We start from the raw sequence: 21120 nt of genomic DNA on the forward strand, positions 1-21120 counted from the left end.
CGGTATCAAAGTCAAGGGATCGGTATCGGAATCGATATCGAACATTTTTGAACGATACCCAGCCCTACTGGCCAGCATTCTAGCTCTGAGCTTTTGCCAAATATTAACAGTCCTGCGGTGCTTACTGAAACAAATCTGCTGGATAGAGGATGAGAGAGCGAGTAAGGCTAGGTCAACCTATCTATCAGAACTCTCAGACCTGTCTTGCATCCATAGAGCGGTGCTGGCTCTGGAGCAAGTGTCCAGAGAGCAGGGACAGTTTCATCCAGCCGGACCAGCAAAGTGACAAATGACAGTCACCATGCGCACATCCTGGAAACTGATTGTGATGGCAGAGCAAAAAGGAAGGGAACCAGAGTCCAGCTCAGTATCCAGTCATTAGTGCTGGCAGACCCCTGTGCAGCCACACGCCCCGCCATACCCTGATTACTGCCCTTCACGCTCAGCTTGAAAGACAAACACAAGGCAGGTCTGAGGAGGCCTGTGACTATCTATACAATAGTCTGCTTCATTTAAAGGAAGAGAAAAAATATTGGTGTTAATAATGCTAAAAAACAGCTGCTACTCTATCATTTCTTTTTTTTAAATACTGTGGTCTTATACATATTAAGAAATCAGTGCATATTGCTCTGATTTTCTGTCTGAAACCATTTTTTGAAACCTCTGTCCTACAGAATATACAGTTCATAGGTAAAAGCAGTGTTAAATGTGTCTCTGCATTACCCTTTCCACAACATGACTGCAATAAGTGGTACACTCTGTGGCACAAGATGCTAAGTGGACTAGTAATATAATATAATATCATATCATATCATATATAATTTTCTGTATTTTTTTTTGCATGAATAATAATTAGAATGTATGTAGAATGTAAGAAAAAAAAATTAGAATGTATGATGGCTTTATCAGAAAGAAAAAGTCACTTTCACTGACATTTTACCCTCCTTAATTTCTGACCTTTTATACTGCACAAAACGTAAGAGCACTACATTACTAAGCTACTGTGAACATAGTAATTGAAAACAACAAAAAAAGTCTGGACATTTTAGGTTTAACTGAACCCAGCTAAAAATGTAAAATGGCACGCTTATGATCATGTCATCCTGATCAGATGTTGACAGTCGCATGCTATATAACAAACCCCATGTGTCTAAGCGACCACACATGATCCATAACAACTACATCATTTTCAGCTTCCACATCAAATGTGAGGTTTTAAAAGCTGAGAAGAGTATACAATTTCTTTTTATCCTTGGACTCGAGCAATGAGAAAGAGTGTGAGGAGGAGGTATCTATCATTATGGCCACTCTTGGGTGGGTGAAGGATGTATAAGTTCTGCTATCTCGTCTTGAGCAGCTCTTAGCATCCAGTTCACCTATCTAACAGAGCAGTGTTATGTAAGCACTTGCTATATCGCAGCACATATGAGATTGATTACTGTAATCTCTGACATGGGTGGCAGTTTTTTAAAACTCAGCACAGTAAAGAGGGAATGAAATTAGTTTTTTACGCAAACGCCGATGTTGCAGGTTTTTAGCCCCTCGATAGGAGGGCCGGTCTGAGATGGAAACGGCAATGATAGCTTGATGGCGGGTCATTAAAAGATAGCAGGCTGTTGCAGTGCTCACTGCGAAAAAGGAGGTTCTGTTGTCTTCTGTTTGTTCAGCATGAATTAATGGAGGATCTCGCCAGCAGCCGCACAACAGAGTAATTGCCTATTTCCAGCTAAATTAAAGATCAGTCCATTTACTGATAAAGTTATCCAGACCTGACAACTGAGGAGTGTGGAAATGAGCAGCTGAGCTGATCGAAGAGAATGACATCTAACTTCTGCAAACAGTATAATGGCTCTAAGAGGGTGAAATGAATGCGAAAACAAAACCTATCTGGATCATATTAATTTAAAGAAAAAAATAATACTTTGTTTAAAGAAAACTTTTTAGGACTAAGGTGGTTTGCATTGTGATATAATGTTCATGACAAGATTTTTCCATGACCATTACTGCATTTACATTACATTTACTTTTTTGTCTGATGAAAACCTTCTTTAAATTTAGTTTTTAATTTAAATCTAACTCTATTTTACTTCATTTTTATTTCAAGTTTACCATTACTGTAATGTGGAAAATGTAATAATAATAATAACAACAATAATAAGAGGGTGAACTGAAAGCAAAAACAAAACCTGTCTGGATCATAATCAACAACATCAAAAAATAAATGATACTTTGTTTAGGGGGAAAAAAAACTTTTTTAGACCTAAGATGGTTTGCATTGTGACCATTTTTATGACAAGGTTTTTCATTACCATTACTGCATTCCCATTACATGAACTGCAGTCAATTTTTTTGTCTTTTGATAAAAACCTTCCTTAAATTAGGTTTTTAATTTATTACAACTAAATTACAAATGACAATAAATAAATAAATAACAAAAAAGAAAAGAAAAAATAATGGTCCTACAAATAGGATTCAATTTCTTTAAGCAGAATATAACTTCTTATTTTTTCTTTTTAATTTAGGGGTGAAATATGAAGAATTTTTCTGTGAGATTTTTATTTTGCATTTATGGATATCTTCATGTCCAGTTGTTCAGCAGAATCTCTTTGGGGTTCCCTTTTTGAAAACGATGCATATCATTATGCAAAGTCTCATCTCTTCCAATCACATTTGCTTCTTCTCTGGCCTGTGAAACCTTAATCAAATGATTCACCACAATTGAAAAGTCATATTAAATATGCCTGAAACAATTTCGCATCTGGGCAAAAATGTATAACTCCAGCAAATTTCATTAGAGAAACACACCACGGGTATGATGTCTGCTCTATCCTTTTCACAAGATAAGCTGTACTGAATCTATTATTCTGCTCGGACGGTCTATTCAAACTTGTTCCCTCTCAGTCCAGACAAGGACATGGTGATATGATGTATGTAGATGAAAGAACGGGGTTCGCCCAGACCACCTACCTCTTTCAGGCAACCCATAAAGTTGTTGCTGACAGGCGACCCAGGTAAGTCTGCTGTGCTTGGACTTCCTCCGACGTAGAATAAATCATCTGATCCCAGCATTGTGTAGTCCTCTTGCGTATAGCCTGTTGTAGTCAGGATGCCGTCCACAGATATTGTCACCTGATTGGGAGGAATGACAAAAGGGAGGGAAAAATCCATTCATGAACATCATGGCTGTGACGGCCGCTCTACCAGGAATAGGTTAGCTTCGATCTTGCTGGTTGCTGTCTGTCTTTGATTGTGTACCAAAGACCACTTCGAGACTTTTAGTAGGCCGTTCTTGTCTAGTACTTGTAGACTTACAAAGGACAGGTAAAGAAAATATTTTGCCGGCATATTTTCTTTATCTTTGATGTTGTTAGAAATGGTTTTCTGGTTTGGGGCATTAGTTTGAGGGGTTAGTGTTATGTACAAACTATAGACAAATTGCTTGCTTTTAGTTCAAATTCTGTGCACACAGGGTTAGTTGACACATGCGTTCCAAAATGAGCTAATACTACCACAAAATGAGCATGCAACTCAGAGGTCAGATGGTCTTTTTCCTCATATAACATTAATAGTGAGATACACAACCACTGCAAACATGGAATCATGCATCTTCTTCAAGCCAAGACGATATGCAAGGGGAAGCAGCACATATGAGACCAAAGCAAAAGCTACAGGATGAGGGGTAATGAGGGAGGACACAAGAAGTCATGACTGACACCACAATACAGACAGGACAGGACACTGGGCAGATGGTGGGTTGCTCAGACAAGAGTTTTGGTGTTAGTAACACAAGGGCTGATCCAGCATGAATGGGTCAGTGCGGCATGCGCAAACAACTGGAATCAACTGTCAGAGCTCCAGTGCTGAAGTAGTTCTTTATTCTTTTATTTTCATACTGTTGTTTTCGTCACTTTTTTGTTTTGGAAAGCTTCTGCCAGTTTTTGACAGTATTTGATTTAAAAAAGAAAAAAGAAAAGAAAAAAGGGCTAAGAGGACAACTAAGCCTTCAGAAACTAAAAAAGGGCCAAAGAGAAAGTTCAAAGAAAGAAAGATAGAAAATGGCGGTAAAGCTGTAGTGAAAAATGGAATGAGGACATTTGAAATAAAAAAGAAAAATCCCCGAAATACAAACCCAAGTCTGTTTATTTTTTTATGAAGCCATGAAACCCCAAAAATGAAAAAGAAAGAGGGCCAGGGAAACACACGGTAAACCAAAAAAAGGACAATAAGAATGATATCTACCAGACAATGTAGTTTGTTTACCATAGCGTGTCCAATACCTGAATGCTTTGAGAAAAGGGGGAAGAAAGGAAATTAAACAATGAACAAAAGGGTTGTTAATAAAATGAAATAAACTCAAATGAAGTCATGATGTGTAGCACATTAGTTTAGGTTCTGGTAAGTAAACTAAAGCCTCTAGTCAATGATTCATGAGTGGTTAGTCTGGGTCTGAACAAATGTTATCCATAGACAAGCAAAGCATATGAGTGAGAGTAAGAAAATGTGGAAAAGAAAAAGAAACAGCGGATTCTCCACAGAGCATGTGGCATTTCACTTTTTGTAAAGACACTGCACTTGTCGGCAAAATCTTAAAGTGTATACTCACTTGAAAAAGCCTTCCAGAATAAAGACTGAGTTTTTCACCAATAATTCCCAATTTGTTCATCGCCAGAACACATTTAACTTGGATTTTTAGGTCTCTTCTAATGTAATGTTTCGTAACGTGTTGTTTTCTGCTACAACCGTGAACGGTGACCTCTATCTAGCTGCCTCTTTGTTATGATTCATATGGTTTTTGACTTTCCTCAGGCAATTGTACAAGGTAATTCTAATGCATATTCTTGGCGTGATAGTAAAACAGCTATTAAACAAAGCGAAAAAAATGTCACAGTCCTAGTGGATCAGAGCTGAAATAGCTTGTGCTTGTGGGCACTCACGCCTCCACACACGCCTGCGCAAAAAGCGACATCCTTTCACTCCTGAGGGGCAAAACCACCCTAAATATTTACATATTTTAAAATGCAGCGGCGGAGTGATTTAACAGTTCAGCAAAGATTTGCTGTGGGTAAATGGAACGGTTGAGGTTGGTTGGAGCCTCTCCCTGCTGCCCTGATAAGACAGACTATTTGGAGAAGTGAGGTGAATATCTAGAGGGGTGAGAGAGACAGCCTCTTGAAGGCATCGCACTGTTGATAGCTTCAGACAGAGGTAAATGCCTGAGGAGGCAAAACTTGAGGCAAGGTAGAAGAACTCAGAGGAAGAAATAGTTGCGTTAGCATCTCGAAGAACTTAAAATAACCGAAAATGCTAATTTAAGCAATATACAGTAGCATTTAGCTCTGAATTAGATCAGAAAACATGAAATTCCAGCCACTTCAGCGTTACCTGTCTGAGGTTGCGTGTGACTTTCACGTCATGCCAGGCATTGTCGTTGAATTTGCCATTGACCGGCTCGACAATGGCCTCGAAGGCTCCGGAACCCAAGTTGATGACCAACGAAACAGCCCCATCTTTCAGGGCAAGGTTGACGTAGTCTGCTGACTTGCCCGTGTGAAGGATAAGTCCATTTCTTTGCCAGGTCTTGAAGGACAATGTGATTTCATCGCTGCTGCTCTGGATGGGATTCTGAGACAAGTCGTAGCAGAAGTACTCGGAACCTCTGAATGTGGCCACGTTCTCTTCTCGCGCTATAAGAGAGGGGAAAAATGTTGTTAGAACTTCTTGAAACAAAACAAACCCAAATATACAAGTTTCCTTAAATTAACCACTGAAGGAGTGCAATTAAGTTCAGGGCAGATGACACAAAATCAGACAAGATGACGCATATCCAAGTGTGGGCAGCGAAACACACAAAGAGGCTGTGCATTTAAAGCCAAAGATCTGGTGAGATCATCAGGGAGATAATTTCTCTTGTTGAGGCATATATGCATTAATATTCAGTGATTGTGTGTTGCATGTCTGAGTCATAATTACAAAAGTTGCAGTGCCCTCCAATCCATCACCATTAATGTTGTTTAAGCTTCTCAAACTATGCCTGATCCATGAGATCATCCAGAGATGATATAGAAGCGGCATCTGAAGTGGCATTTAGATGCATTTCCACAGACAGTTAAAAGCATCAGCTTTGTTGTTTGGTGACATCAGCTGAACATGAAAGTAATTTCAGAGGTGGAAGATGAAAGATTATTATGTAAAACTTTGATATCAGTCATTTTGATATAAAATTGACTTTAAATGTAGTTTTAGTGATTGCATGCCAAGATCCCATTGGTCATTGTAATTCATAGTAGATAATCTACTGCATCCACACTTATGGAAATAAGTTCACTCCTGGTCCCTGTGGTCCCCAGTCCATTAATCACCAAGCTATGGTGGTGTGGCTCAGAGGACGTAAAAATACATATATCTAATGGAAAGTTCCTCCAAACCAACACTAGACATCATTTACATCATGCGGCCAGAGAAGGACCGCGGCACTAATGGCATCATTGATTTATCAGTACTTCACTTGGGCCACCGTGGGGTCGATATATTCTCTGGCTAAATGTTGACAAAACACTCACACGTCCAAGTCTATGCTTCACCTCGGCGATCAGCATTAGTGGATGTAGCATGTTTTAACTGACCGGGTAAAGACATCTTGACCAGTTTTTCACTGGACTAAAGAAGCCTGAGCAGACTGCAGGGTTGCAGAGCAGATTTTCTCATCAAGGCTGGTGCTGGTGCCCAGCTGTGATACACTTCACATGGTAATAAACTCACGGTTAAGAACCGGGCAAACTGACTGAGGGTGGAACATATTGGAAACACATGGGACCCTGATGCAGCTGGTGAACACCAAAACCAAAAATCCACTACTTCTGTGCATTCAAAGAGATGATTCAGATTATATCGCTCATTACAAGGCTGAAAGAAACCAATTAATGAAAGATGACTGGGTGGATAGTGCAGGGCTCCAAACTGCGACTAAAACGGTCGCATTTGCGACCAAAAATATTAATTTGAGAGTGAAGTTTTTGCTGAGGTCGCCACTGGCGACTATATATATTTACATGTTATAACTTAAAAATTTGCATGTAATGCATTTTTTCCTGATTGTTTTGCGATCACATCTTTTGTTATGTTCAAGTATTAAAACAGACGATGCGCATTAAATTTTAGTGGAAAAAAGTGTTTCAAACAGTCCTCATCTCTGCAGCGCTGACGTACACCTGCTAAACGCAGCTCAGTTGCGCAGCGTGAGAGAGATCAAAATGACGGAGATGTGCGAAGTAAAAGTGCAGAAAAGCAGCGTATATTTCGTGCACAACTTGAACAAACTACAACAGGTAAAACTGTCAGCTGTGTGGATATTGGCAATATCATTAACAATTCTCGTTTATAATCATTACTAATATGGCTTCTTCTTATCAAGACCTTAGGCTATGTCCACACGACGCCAGAGCTTTCCCTATCCGATCTTTTTTTCCCCTCGTCTCAAGAAATATATACATCCACACGAAACCGACACAAAACGATGTAGTATACATGCCAGACCAGCATGTGGCGCTGTAATTCTGAAACAGAGATACACTAAAAACGGAGAAGAAGACTTGGACTATACGCATAAACCTTGTGTGCGGTATACAAACGAGCATGGAACAATACATTTATTAATCTGTGTTAATGTTAGTTAATAAAAAGACAATCGTTCAGTGTTTGTTCATGTTTTTGTTGCTGTTACGAGACGTAGCGGTGTCTGACGTGGGCTGATGACGTCATCGTTTCAGAAAATATACGGATTCGCTGTCCACACGAAAACGCAAGGGTGGCGTTTTCAGATTTATCCACTCTGGGACCCGGTTTCAAAAAATATCGGTTTCATTCTCCCAAAACGCCGGATCCGTCTGGACGAAACGCCTATACGAAACAAAATGTATACGTATACAGCTAAACGCGTCTCCGTGTGGACGGGGCCTTAGTCTATGCTGTGCTCTGTTAGTGCGTGAACTTCATATTATATCATATGTGCTTTGTTACTTTTTAATAAACAAAGTACCAGCATTAAAATTATTCCAAATTCATAACGAAATTCAAATAATAAATACAGTTTCGGCGCTCTTTAATGTGGCAGGCGTGATCGCTTTAGCGCCTCAGTTCAAGAGGCAAGTGAACCCATTTAATCTTTCTCTTTACTACTATAGTACATAATGAACTTGAATTAACATCAAAAGGTAGGCTATTTTATAAGAGAGCCTACATTACATATTACTGAAATGTCTCATGTAAAAGCTCATTCAGTGTTTCAAACTGCGGAAAACGTGTAAAGCTTGTAAACAATGCCACATAACAAACTGCACTCAATGACCAAGATGCTGACATAGTTATGGTCTGTGATATTGCCACAGATTCTGTGTAATAAACAGTTATTTGACTCCATACACACATCTTGGAATAGACGTTTAGTTCCCACTTTAAGTGAATCTTAGTTTCCAGGACATCTACAATATGGATTGAAGATTCTTTATGAAACCATTTAGACAAAAAAGGTTATTCTATGGCATCGTGAAGCACCTTTATTTTTAAGAGTGTATGACAACATTTACAGGATGCATTGAGGAGGAGCCCAAACTACACTCAGTGGCCAAGTGATGCTTATGGTCCATGATATTGGTACAGATTCTGTGTAATGAACAATTCTTTATGACTGTATATTTTTTAAGTTGGAAAAGACATCTAGTTCCCACTTTAAGTGAACCTTAGTTCCCAGGTCATCTACAAGATGGATTAAAATGCTGATAAGTCGTGGCCTAATGGTTAGAGAGTCGGACTCGTAACCCAAAGGGTGCGGGGTCAAGTTCACTTCACTTTAAAGTCAAGAAAAGATGAGACAAACACATGACAGTATGATTGAAATGTTAAAATTTAAAAATAAATAAATAATAATAAAATAAATAAAACAAGTTTATTCTGTGGCACCTAAAAAAACAATTTGGCGCCTACGTTTTTTTCTTATAGGAGCCAATGGCTCCTTACTCGATTTTTTTGTCTGGAGCCCTGTAGTGGAAAAGAGTTTTGTCCAGCAGGAGAGGGTGGTGTATCATCCATGTGTCAAAAACTGGCAGTTAGATATATTTGGCTACTCGTAGTGCAAATCCCACACTGCTGAAGAAATTCTCAAGTCCATTAAAATTTGGCTAGACTGTACAGGAAAAAATAAAGAGAGCTTAATGTTTAGCCTGTGGAGATTACTGGACCGTGCCAAAGAGGGTCAAATGAGTTTTCCAGAACCAATACAAATCAACACAACAGAAAGTCACAGACGTTCAACAAAACTATCACAGGCTTTACAAATAAAATTCAGGCCCACTCTGCATTACTAGTCCACTTAGCATTAACGACATTCACAATTCACTATAAATGTAATATAAATAATCATTTTAGTTCATTTTAGTATTATTTAATTATCAAAATGTATTCTATTAATAACATTAATAATTATATTTTATTATTACATATTAATTGACGATATTTGTAAAATATATTTATTTAAAATGTATACAGTCAATACATAATTGTATTTATGTATATTTTAGTGCTGGGCAATGATTAATCGCGATTAATCGCATCCATAATAAAAGTTTTTCTTGTACATAATATATATATGTGTGTGCTGTGTATATTTATTATTTATATATAAATACACACACATGCATGTATATATTTAAGAAAAATATGTTATGTTTATATATTAAATACATTTATATATAATATAAATCATATTAATATAAATATATACATGAAAATACATGTAAATATTTTCAAACTATATACTGTATGTGTGTATTTTTATATGCATCATAACCTATACACAGTACACACACATATTATACAAACAAAAACTTTTATTTTGGATGCAATTAATCGTTGCCCAGCTTTAGATATTTATGCATATTACACACATCATACATAAATTATGTATTAAATATACAGTATATCTATTTATGTAAACACGTATTTAGTGGCATCATCTTCAAATCGGTTTTGTTTATAATAACTGCAATTATAACAGCACAGAACTTAATGCAGCTCTGTTTCAGGCCTAGTATAAATCAAATAAAGGGAATATTTCACCAGCATCTCTGTGTCCTCCTGCACACATCTAACTGCAAATCTCAACATCATGAGTATGCAAACTAGATCACCTGCTCGAAACAAGCAAAAGATTTTCAGGCTGTTGACCAGGCACCAGTGCTTTTTAGGTGTTATTGTGAGCTACATGCTGGCATGGAAGCCTTGTGCCGACACCTCAGCAGATGCATTATTACTCCCCTTGTACGGCTACTGTTAGCGGCGTGTTTCTGAGAGAGCGGGCCCTCAAATAGCTCCCAGACACCTTATCTCCCTCCTCCTGACTGACTTGGTGCTGTAACTGCATCCCTGAGATCCTGCCATGCTGTTAATGTGCCTAGAGAGAGTACCGATCAATTATTAATTAAACAGAGTGTTGTTTTTACTAAAGACACCGCTCCACATTACTGCCAGATGTTACCCTGCACAATCATCTTAAGCTCTGAATACTTAATAAAGAGTCACCTTCCCACGCTGATATGATGTGGGATCGCACATGAGCAGAGTGGAAGATGTGAAGGATACATGGGAGGGTCAGTAAGGGGAAAAGAAAGAGGAAAAAGATTGATATATTATGGCTGTGAATAAAAAACAAAACAAAAAAACTTTACACAACAAATCTTCAAATTAAAGTAGAATCTACATAAATAAAGTGCACTATCGCAAGTTTGTGGTCAGTACAATTTTTAAAAATGTTTTTCAAATAAGTTTTGCACACCATGACTGCATTTATTTGATAAAAAACACAGCAAAAACAGTAATATTGTGAAATATTATTACAATTTTAAATAACTATTTTCTATTTTAACATATTTATCAAATTACTGTAATTCTTTTCTGTGAATGCAAGTCTAAATTTTCAGCAGCCATTACTCCAGTCTTCAGTGTCACATGATCCTTCAGAAATCATTCTAATATGCTGATTTGTTAAACATTTTTTACTATCATCAGTGTTGGCTAAAGTGCAAATTATCAGACTACTCTTTTTGTTTATTATTTAACTGCATTAATTATTTTTAACGTTTAACAGTCCATATTTAAGACCCCCAAAACAATCCTACTTTTTCTAAGCTCTAATATACATAAAGAGACAGAAATAGAGAAAAAATCTCATTGCCAGACATTTGGCCAACAGAATGAAATGATTTGCTTCCACAAGCTATGTGTTCATTGAATAAATTTATCAATATGTCAATATGTTAGTTAAGGATAATTAGAAGACATATTGTTGGCAATGTAGCATACGGTACGTGGGATTCAATACTGGCCTTGCAGGAAATCCAGGTGAGATTAAAATACTGAATACCATTTATTCATTACTTTGTATTTGTTTTAGACTTTCTCCTTTATAAAGTTTCCAGCCTATAATCTAGAACTATCACACAGAATACTGTGAACAAAAAGCTGAGCACAGAAGCATATTTCCCACAGTTTCTGTCTCGCCACAGCACTCCTTTCAAAACAAACCTTATCTGTATAGATTTTTTATGAAAATCCTCAGGGGGGGGCAAAGGTACTTAATCTCCTCTATAATGGAGAATCCGACAGAAAGGAGGGGTGAGGTTACGGGCTGTGTGTGAGATAGTAAATGTGCTGAATTATGAAATCTTAATGAAAACATCATTATTAGTCAAATCAGCACCACGGACAGATTCTTATCGAGTCATAATTGCAATGGTCCGCTAATGCTTTTTCCCTCCACTACACAGAGACGGATGGTGGTGGTTTGGTCAGAGACGTGCTCATGCGTAAAGGTGTCAGAAGCTCACGAGTTGAGAAAAGTAGTGTCGTTAGAGAAGCCATTAAATCCAGCATGCTTTGGGGAGGAGACCATTACATGGTGAGAGCTCTCAAACTGTCAATCACATGTGAGAGGATGCAGGCAACTTTCTGACCAATTGGCCTCTCAACTCCTAAGAACAAAACTGGCATTTGCCACATAGTGCCCTCCACAAAAATATAGTCTCCCATGACTGACACAGATGGAAATAATAATGCCTGCATCATGGGTGCTGACAATATATCAAAGATCTGAAGGGAGAGTTCAAACAAACCTGAGAATTCAGGCATCATTTACACACCTAATACACTTCATAATGTGACATTTTCAAGTAAAACGGAATAATCAGTGGGGAATAAAGTAGAACAAGGCTTAATATCAGGATTTGACTGGTTCATTCAAATATATTTTGCCTGACCCAGACTATTTAAAAACACTAAAATAAAGGAAGATGCTCGTTCTAACATCAAGCCATCTTAAAAGTGACCAAAAGATGAGCACATTCTTTCAATAGAGTACATAATTAGAGCTAATCAATCTCACTCAGTCTTTCTCTCTTTCTTCATCTGTCAACTGAGGGCAGTGTTAAGGCTAATCTATCCCTGCAGATCCAGAGGGAGCTTCCAGACGGTGTGGCCCGAGCATCCGTCATGCAGCGGTGACGGAGAAAATCAATAAAGAGGGAAGGAGAAACAGGGCCCATCTCCCTCGGGCTGACCTAGAGAGACCCTGTTGTGCAGGCCAAACTCCCGTCACGGACAGTTGCTGACTCACCAGCATCTAGCAACCGTATATTACAAACTCACACTTTTGTGTGTTAACTCACACAAAACTGCAACCAAACCCACCCATACTATTAGACTTATAATGTATGATATAATGTTTGATCAAGTTAATCGTTTATTTAAAATTGCAGAGGAAAATTGCAATGTCAGACATGCTCTTGGTCATCTTGCGGTGGTTGATGTTATTGTAGGGTTTTTCCTCTGTTTATAGAGATAGATTATGTCTATTGAAGCTCTATTGACTGGCAGGTATCACTTTCTGCACTTTCCATGAATATGTTCCATGAATATGAATATATTCTTACATGTATTCCTATGATGACAAAGCTGAATTTTCAGCAGCAATTACTTCAGTCGGTGTCAGTTGTGTTGATTAAGTATTCATTTCTAAAGTATTAAAAGTGCAATAGGTGATTGTCTTTAGAAACATTTTTTGTTATGTTGGTTGAAAGTCTCTTCACATCACGATAGCAATCATTAAGTTAAGTGGTCTAAATGTATTTATCTGTATTTATATATTCTGTGGAAGGCATAGGACCAAGAAATGTTCGTCCAATCAAAACGCTCGGTCCGAGCGTTTTAATTGGCTTTCCTACCTGCCTGTCAACGTATGTATTAGCATACTTCTGTAGCCTATTGTAGTAATGTTGTCTGAAATTCTGGTCTGTGAGCGTATATGCGTTCAGGGGTGTGGCTTTGGACGGTGATTGCAGGGAGGGTGGGACATTTGCTTTCAGTGCTATCAGGCTACAGTTAGCATTTTCCAGGATCTCCTACTGCACCTTTAATTTCTTTCAAAAAAGGGGAAAAAAAAAGTATATATATATATATATATATATATATATATATACACACACTAGGATATAACTAGATTTAAACAAATGAAATGGTTATGAATATAAATAATATAAATAAATCAAACAATGTTGTAACTGGACAGTAAAAATATTTTTAAAACACTATTTATAATATTTTGTGTAGATTTTTGTGTATATATATATATTTTTTTTTTTTTTTTTTTTTTTTTGATATGTAGTTGTGGCCAAATTTTTACTTGCAAAATCTTTATAATGCAATATTTTTTGCATTATTTTCTAAACCAATAAACCGTTTTTCTACTGATTATTAGGAAAAGTATTACTTTTGTAAATAACTAAAAAGCTACATTTGGTCCCAAACTAGCAAGTCTCCTTCACCCTCCAAACATTTGCTGAAAAAGTCAAATAAATTCTAAGATGTTCCGAGGGCCTGAAATATGAGAAAATGGCGCCCAAACAGGGACTTGAACTTAAAAATTGAACTCTTAAAAGTATGATTGCAGCGTTTGTAGAAGACAATCATAAACAATGGGACCAATACCTACTGGAAATCAGATTTGTCATTAACTCCGCAGTGCAAGAAACCACAGGAATGTCTCCTGTAGAACTCCACTTAGGAAGGAAACTACAGGGGCTGATGGACAAGCTTCTGAAAGGTGAAAGCCATGATCTGTCACCCGATGCACCCCACTATGACACTGTGTATCACTTAAAACAACTGCAAGCCAGAGCAAAAGAGAACAGTAAGAAAGCACAAAGACAGCTTCAAAATTACAATAAGAATCGACATGACATGTTATTCAGAGAAAGAGACAGAGTATGGATGAGACACTTTCCACAGTCCAGTGCAAAGGGCAATTTCACTGTTAAACTTGCACCAAAATGGAAAGGACCCTGCCGGGTAATCCAACAAATGGGGCCAGTGAATTACCAAATAGCACTGGAATCTACAGGTGAAGATGTCCGTGTAGTTCATGTTTGCAATTTAAAGCCCTGTTTTCCAACTGCCTCTGAACTAGAAGCACAAGACAGACAAAAGCTTATTGACCTCTTCCAGGAATCCTCAGATGATGAAGAGTTCTTAGGATTTTAATGTTTCAACATCTCATAAGGAACTATGAGATGCTTTGTCCAATGGAGGGGGAGTGTGACGGAAACAAACTACAAAGCCCAAAATGCAATGCATCAAGTGGGAGGAGTCAGTAGGCTGAAGGAAATGGAGAAATCAAATCCATTTAGAGACAGGTGTGTGTTCACGTGAGAGAGAGTTGTGTCCGCTGACCCGAGAGTACGAGTTTTCGTTTGCTGAACTGAGAGTAAGAAATTTGAACTGCCTGGAGATTGTAGACGCTTAAAATGTGCAAAACACTAAACGACAAGACTGGAGATGACCGTGTTATGAAAGCTTCGTTCGCTGTGCTGCGGAGGAGTGCCTGGATTCTACAATTCCTGCAAGCTTTCCTCGTGGTGTCTGGGCTGTACGAAAGCTGAATCATCAGACAGTAAGCGCTGTGAAGTAAAGCCGCCGACAATGAAACTACAAGACTGAAGATTACCGTGTTACAGGAGTCTCGCTGGCTGCACAGTGGACGAGTGTTCGGAGGTTTGCTATGCTATTCGTTTATCAGCTGTGTTTGAACTACGCGGGATTGGAACGCTGTAACTTTGAGTGAGTTTGTGTTGTCTTGGCTGGACCGCAAAGCCACTGACTGTGCGTTGGACTCCAGGTAGGCCTTGAACAGTATATTCATCTATCTAAACGAAGCTATTTAATCATCAATGACTCTCGGAAAAGATTGGTCGTCTAACAGACATCTAACACACACACACACACACAAACATCAATAATTTTTCTTTTGAACCCTCCATTTAAGAACACAAACATTCAAAAGAGTCATCAGAACTGTTGAAAGAACCATATGTTGATGTATTATGAATTAATGCGATATGAGTTGATGTGTTATGTTGGGTTGCTTCAATTATGGACTTTGAGACTTGATGCATTGAAGTACTGTGTCGGAATATTTACCGATGTTGTCTTGATATCTATTGATGACTCGTGTATTATACTCCTTCATCTGAAAGACGTTTGTGATCCCTTGATGATGTTCTATATGGTGAAATAATTCATGAGATGGTTTATTTTTGTTTTGTACTGTTCTGTGAAGTGAAGTGTGATTTGAGTTAACGGGCATAGCTAGAATCACTACGTCACAGAAAATGGCTGGTTCCTTTTTTGTACCTTTTGCTAGAAAGTGCTAATTGCTGATCTAAGTGTGTGTTTGAACCGCCCTCACTGAGAGAACATTCTGGGTAGGAGAGGCCTGCCGCAGTCCGTGTTCAGCTTCAATGGCTCGCTCCTCCCTTTTGCAGCTTTTAGCTGCAACTATTAGCTTTCTCTGTCGGTCTGTCTGCCTCCCCGCTGGTGTCTGGGTGCCAGTCTGCCTGTTACAACCACTGTGTAGAAGAATTAACCTGTATACACCGATTGAAAGAAAAAGCTTGATGTGATTATTTGTCATTACTTATAGTGATTACAAGTGAAACGGGACGTCCAAACACAATCAAACTTCACAAGATCCAAATTGTGAACAACCAATTCTGTTTTATCCAGTCTGCTTCCCATGAACCTTCAACCCCAGATGTATGTTACGTTAAAGTAGATATAAAACTGGATTTATCACGAGGTCACAAAAGCTTGCCAGTGATTGTAAAGATCGGAGCAGATGTACAGATGGTCGTATCAAACCTGGTGTAAGAATGACGTAATGTTTTGATTGTGATATATGGAGCAAGTGTGTGTGATCGTGCCTGATTGTGGGTGTGTGACGTGCCTAGCTAGGACAGGAGTAGGAGTGAAATCAGCAGGGAGTTCTGGACTAGGACCAGGTGCAACAAGACAGGAATTCCAGATCGGACCATCTGTTGGTCTTTCTCAGAGCAAGCAAACATACAATCTTAAGTTCTGAAACACACTGCGCTTACACTAAAATCTTTATAAAACATGCATTAACACTTTAGCCAGTTTAAATACAAAATGCATTAAAACACACAATCAACATCAAATTTCTTGTTATAAAAGCCAACTTTTAAAATGTTGTCCACAGCACTGGTTTGAGTGTTTAAAAAGAATAGTTCACCCAAAAATGAAACTTTGCTGAAAATGTACTCACCCTCAAGCTATTTAAGCATCTGCATCGGAGCAGATTTATAGAAAATTTAGCATTACATCACTGCACTGAATGGGTGCTATCTAGTGTTGCTTTTGGCGGCCTGTTTTAATTTTAGTTTTAGTCTAGTCTTTGTGTGAAGCTGTCATTTTAGTTTTTATTAGTTTTAGTCACGTTCATACTCTTTTTAGTCTAGTCAAGTTTTAGTCAACTAAAAGTCTGAGCATTTTAGTCTTATTTTAGTCAGAATTATCCATGACTATTTTCATCTAGTTTTAGTCGACGAAAACTGATGACATTTTAGTCTAGTTTTAGTCGACGAAAACTGATGACATTTTAGTCTAGTTTTAGTCGACGAAAACTGATGACATTTTAGTCTAGTTTTAGTCGACGAAAACTGATGACATTTAGTCTAGTTTTAGTCAATGAAAATTGTATTTTAGTCTCTTTTTAGAAATGCAATTCTATTTAACCCAGTCAATATAGTATAAGTACCTAGTAGTATAGACGAAACCAAAATTTTTCTTTTAGGGGTCAAGCGATTAGTCAACAGAAGAGACAGACGGCTGCACGTGAGTGTCCTGCATAATACTTGTTTATAGATCTGCTGTTGGAATTATTACTTGCTGCTAGGAAGGAATATTTCGTTTTCTGCCTATTTCTACGTTATATTTTTGTTTGCGTTTGTATTTTTGATTGCACTTTCTGGTAATTATAATAATTGCCCTCGGCTAAGAAGGAGCGCGTGTAATTTAATTGCTCCCTTCCTGCGTTTAAGTGCGAACTGTAGTTTCGATTTGAGGAATTGCCCTGCTATAGACTATTGGCTGTGCTAATTAGAAGGCGGCCACAGCGACCGTAGACTATTTAAACAGCTTGGTCTCTGTCATAACTTGGGAGAAGCGAGTAGTCAACAGAAGAGACGGACGGCAGCGCGTGAGTGTTTTCCGTAATACTTGTTATAGATCTGTTGTTTAAATTGTTACTTGCTGCTAGGAAGGAATATTTCGTTTTCTACCTATTTCTACTTTGTATTTTCGTTGGAGTTTGTAGTTTTGATTGCACTTACTGGTAATTATAATAATTGCCCTCGGCTAAGAAGGAGCCTGTGCTATTTGCATTGCTCCCTTCCTGCACTTAAGTGTGAACTGTAGTTTCGATTTGAGCAATTGCCCTGCTATAGGCTATTGGCTGTGCTAATTAGAAGGCGGCCACAGCTGTTTTCACTTTAGTGTCTTAGTGCAGAAAATAATGTCATAGGGTAATTTTTAATATTATAAAAAACGTGACAGTGAATCCTGAGCGGTGAACTAATTTTTCGGCAGCCGGAATTTCAGTGCATCTCTAATTATTGGCGACATTAGAAATGGATATTTTTAGCAATTTAATTTTAATTTTAGCAATTTAAAAATATTAAAAAATGATTTTTTTACACGACACCCCGGTTGGGAAACACTGGTCTAAATAATGCCACGAGTGGGGCTTGAGGAAGTGACGTCGCCTGCGTCTGCGCAGTGCGACCTGATGCAGCTCCTGAAGCAAGACACAGGAAACAGAAATACTGCAAAATAATAATAATAACGTGACTAAACGAGACGAAATAATGTTATAACATTTCGTTTCGTCTCGTTTTGGTCAATGAAAATGAAGAGACATTTTAGCATAGTTTTTATTTTGTAAACCACATTTAGTCTCGTTTTTATTCGTCAACAATATTGCATTATACATTTAATTATAGTCATCGTCACATGACCAGCATTTACGTTGTGTCTCGTCTCGTTTTCGTCACGTGATAAAGGTTCGTTGACGACGATATTTAGTCATAATTTTCGTTGACAAAAGCAACACTAGTGCTATCAGAATGAGAGTCCAAACAGCATTTGTTTAGAACAGTTTTTGCTTGTAAACAGTGCTTGATCTGTGCATATTTCTCCCCTGATTCAGACGAGACCACATTTTCACTGGAGCAAGTGGTATTTATGAATCGATAAGAAAAATGGACTAAAACATTAATTACAGAAACACAGCTTTTCGCTTCACAATATATTAATTAATGGACTAGGGTTATGTGGAATACTTGTGGATGACTGTGATGTTTTTATCAGCTGTTTGGACTCCCATTCACTGCAGAGGATCCATTGGTGAGCAAGAGATCTAATGCTAAATTTCTCCAAATCCGTTCAGATGACAAAACAAACATCTCTGTTTTGGATGGCCTGAGGGTGAGTGAATTATTCCTTTAAGCAACTTTCCTAGTGGGATGAGATCTTTTCAAACACACGTCGTAGAATAAACCAACTTCCCCATACCAGCAAAGCCTTTCTTCCTGAGAATGAGAGATGAGAAATGAAAAGATAACAGTATACAATCTAGTCCCTGTTAAAGGCCATGTTCTATCAGCCTATCTGTCAGCGATGAGAGTATTATCTCCTCTCCTACCTCGTTTTAGAGCAGCAAAAGTGAAACTACATGCAGATCAGCTCTTCAAATGACAAGCATTGCTGCGCCCCATTCCATTGAAATTGTTATTCCGCTTTTGAAAAGCTTCAGGATACTGTTTAAGCGTTTGCTTTCACAATCCAGGGAAAGCAATTTCATACCCAGCTAATTTAAATTTGCCAGCTCTTTTTGATCTCTGGCATTAAATGTATTTCATTAATTTTTTTCTCATATTTTCAATTACAGGTAAGACGCTCTAGGATGGAGGGTCCATCTAAAGAAGAAAACAAAACTATTAAAGCACCAGCAGTCCAGCAGCAGTAAAGCTATTCATCGATCATAAAGCTATTCATTGATCAACCGCAGGTGATGTGCAGCCATTAAGGGTTCATGGATTCTAGAAATAAAGTTACATCTGCAATCTAGAATTGACTTAGATTGAATTGAATAGACTTGAAATTCACTAATAAAAGAACAATTGTTTTCTATTTTAAATCATTTTTTTAAAATCTAATGTATTCATCCAATGGCAAAGCTGAGTTTTCAGCCTCATTACTCCAGTCTTCAGTGTCACATGATCCTTCAGAAATCATTCTAATATGCTGATTTGGTGTACAAGAAATATATATTTTTATTATTATTATCAATGTTCAGGATTCCTTTATATGAAATAGAAATATTTTCAACATTCAATGAATTGTACTGCTTCCTTGCTGAAAAAAAGTTTATAATTTTCATCGACAGACTTGAGACATGATTGTTATTGTTTTCAAAAATGTTCTATAGAGAAAAACTGAATATGCAGCATTGAAGCTGTGTGTTTTTGCACCATTGGAGATGTTGTTGGCTTTAGGAGTAATAATGCCACTAATGATGCTTCACACACATTTATTAAGCACAAGGATTCAATATGCACTGAAGGAAATGCAGATTCTTTCACATGAGTTCTTCTCTAGGATCTACATTCCCTGAAAATGTCACATTTTTCACTGTATCTACCATCCAGAGCTATTGTGACATTTCCCTCTGAAAGGCTCCGTTGCTGCCGCTGTAATTTGGTGTAATGGCACAGAGTGGTTGATGTACAGTAATCCTGAAAAAGGCAAAATAAAAGCACAGAAAAACTAGAACAAGCACAGTATCAAAGGAGAAAGATACTGTCATCTCAGGAGTAAGACGGGGGTGAGGGAAGCTAAAATACACCTTGAAATGAGAACCGACGAGCCAAAGAGAAGAGGAGAGATCCCTCCAATGGAATAGAAGACAGATAATATCAGAAATGTCTGCACACACAAGAGAACTCGTTTGTTAGTCTCCTCTCCGCAACCAATGAAAAGCCCAGATGTCAGTGAAGTTAACGTCACAAAGGAGAAACATCAGATCACACTGAAAAGCAGGAAAATGCTGGCTGCCATTTTCACAACAATGAACAGCTCATGACGGCTGTCGTTCTTTCAAATAATACAAAATCCTATATAAATGCAAACTAAAATTATAGGAAAAATGGGCACTACCAGCCTGATCCAAAAATATTCTTGATATAGCACTGTTTTCGTAAAGCATACAGCCATAAATCGAGCACTAACTCTATTTGTGAGCAGTGGCTTGTGAGTTATGCAAAAAGCCAGCGTTATTCATATACAGTACGCCTGTTCTTTGGGTCAGTATGTATTCTTACCCGAGGCATGACAGCCAGTCCCATGAGTATTTCATTTGCTTTCAACATAATACAGTGTTATTGGCCATTATCTCTGCTGTCAGCTGCTGTGTTGATATTTAATGAAGGGGCATCTATGTCTGGGTGCCATTTTTCAGCTGCCTCGGTGTTGCCGTGGAGACATGCCGGTGGAGGGCAGTGGGGCTAGGCCCATCATTTTCCACTTGAACCAGATAAGACAGGCATTTAGTGCCAGAGCTCAAATTCAATATTTATTTTCCAACCCCCTTCATTTGCATCTCACATGTTTCAAATGTTACACCCAGAGAGAGAGAGAGAGAGAGAGAGAGAGAGAGAGAGAGAG

The 21120-nt window shown here is 38.0% G+C and overlaps 1 protein-coding gene across 1 annotated transcript in view; it reads right to left on the bottom strand.

Annotated features, from left to right (window-relative positions):
• LOC107676277 (neurexin-3a-like) overlaps window positions 1-21120 on the bottom strand; it is a 136220-nt gene that overhangs the window by 51666 nt on the left and 63434 nt on the right. Inside the window, exons 6-7 of the mRNA XM_016470808.1 lie at window positions 5383-5684; window positions 2968-3129 (exon numbers count right to left, since the gene is read on the bottom strand). Of these exons, the coding sequence (XP_016326294.1) occupies window positions 2968-3129; window positions 5383-5684 (464 nt within the window). The remainder of the gene's footprint in view (window positions 1-2967; window positions 3130-5382; window positions 5685-21120) is intronic.

This window comes from Sinocyclocheilus anshuiensis, unplaced genomic scaffold, assembly GCF_001515605.1.
Source record: "Sinocyclocheilus anshuiensis isolate Anshui unplaced genomic scaffold, SAMN03320099.WGS_v1.1 scaffold3105, whole genome shotgun sequence".
NCBI classification, from domain to species: domain Eukaryota; kingdom Metazoa; phylum Chordata; class Actinopteri; order Cypriniformes; family Cyprinidae; genus Sinocyclocheilus; species Sinocyclocheilus anshuiensis.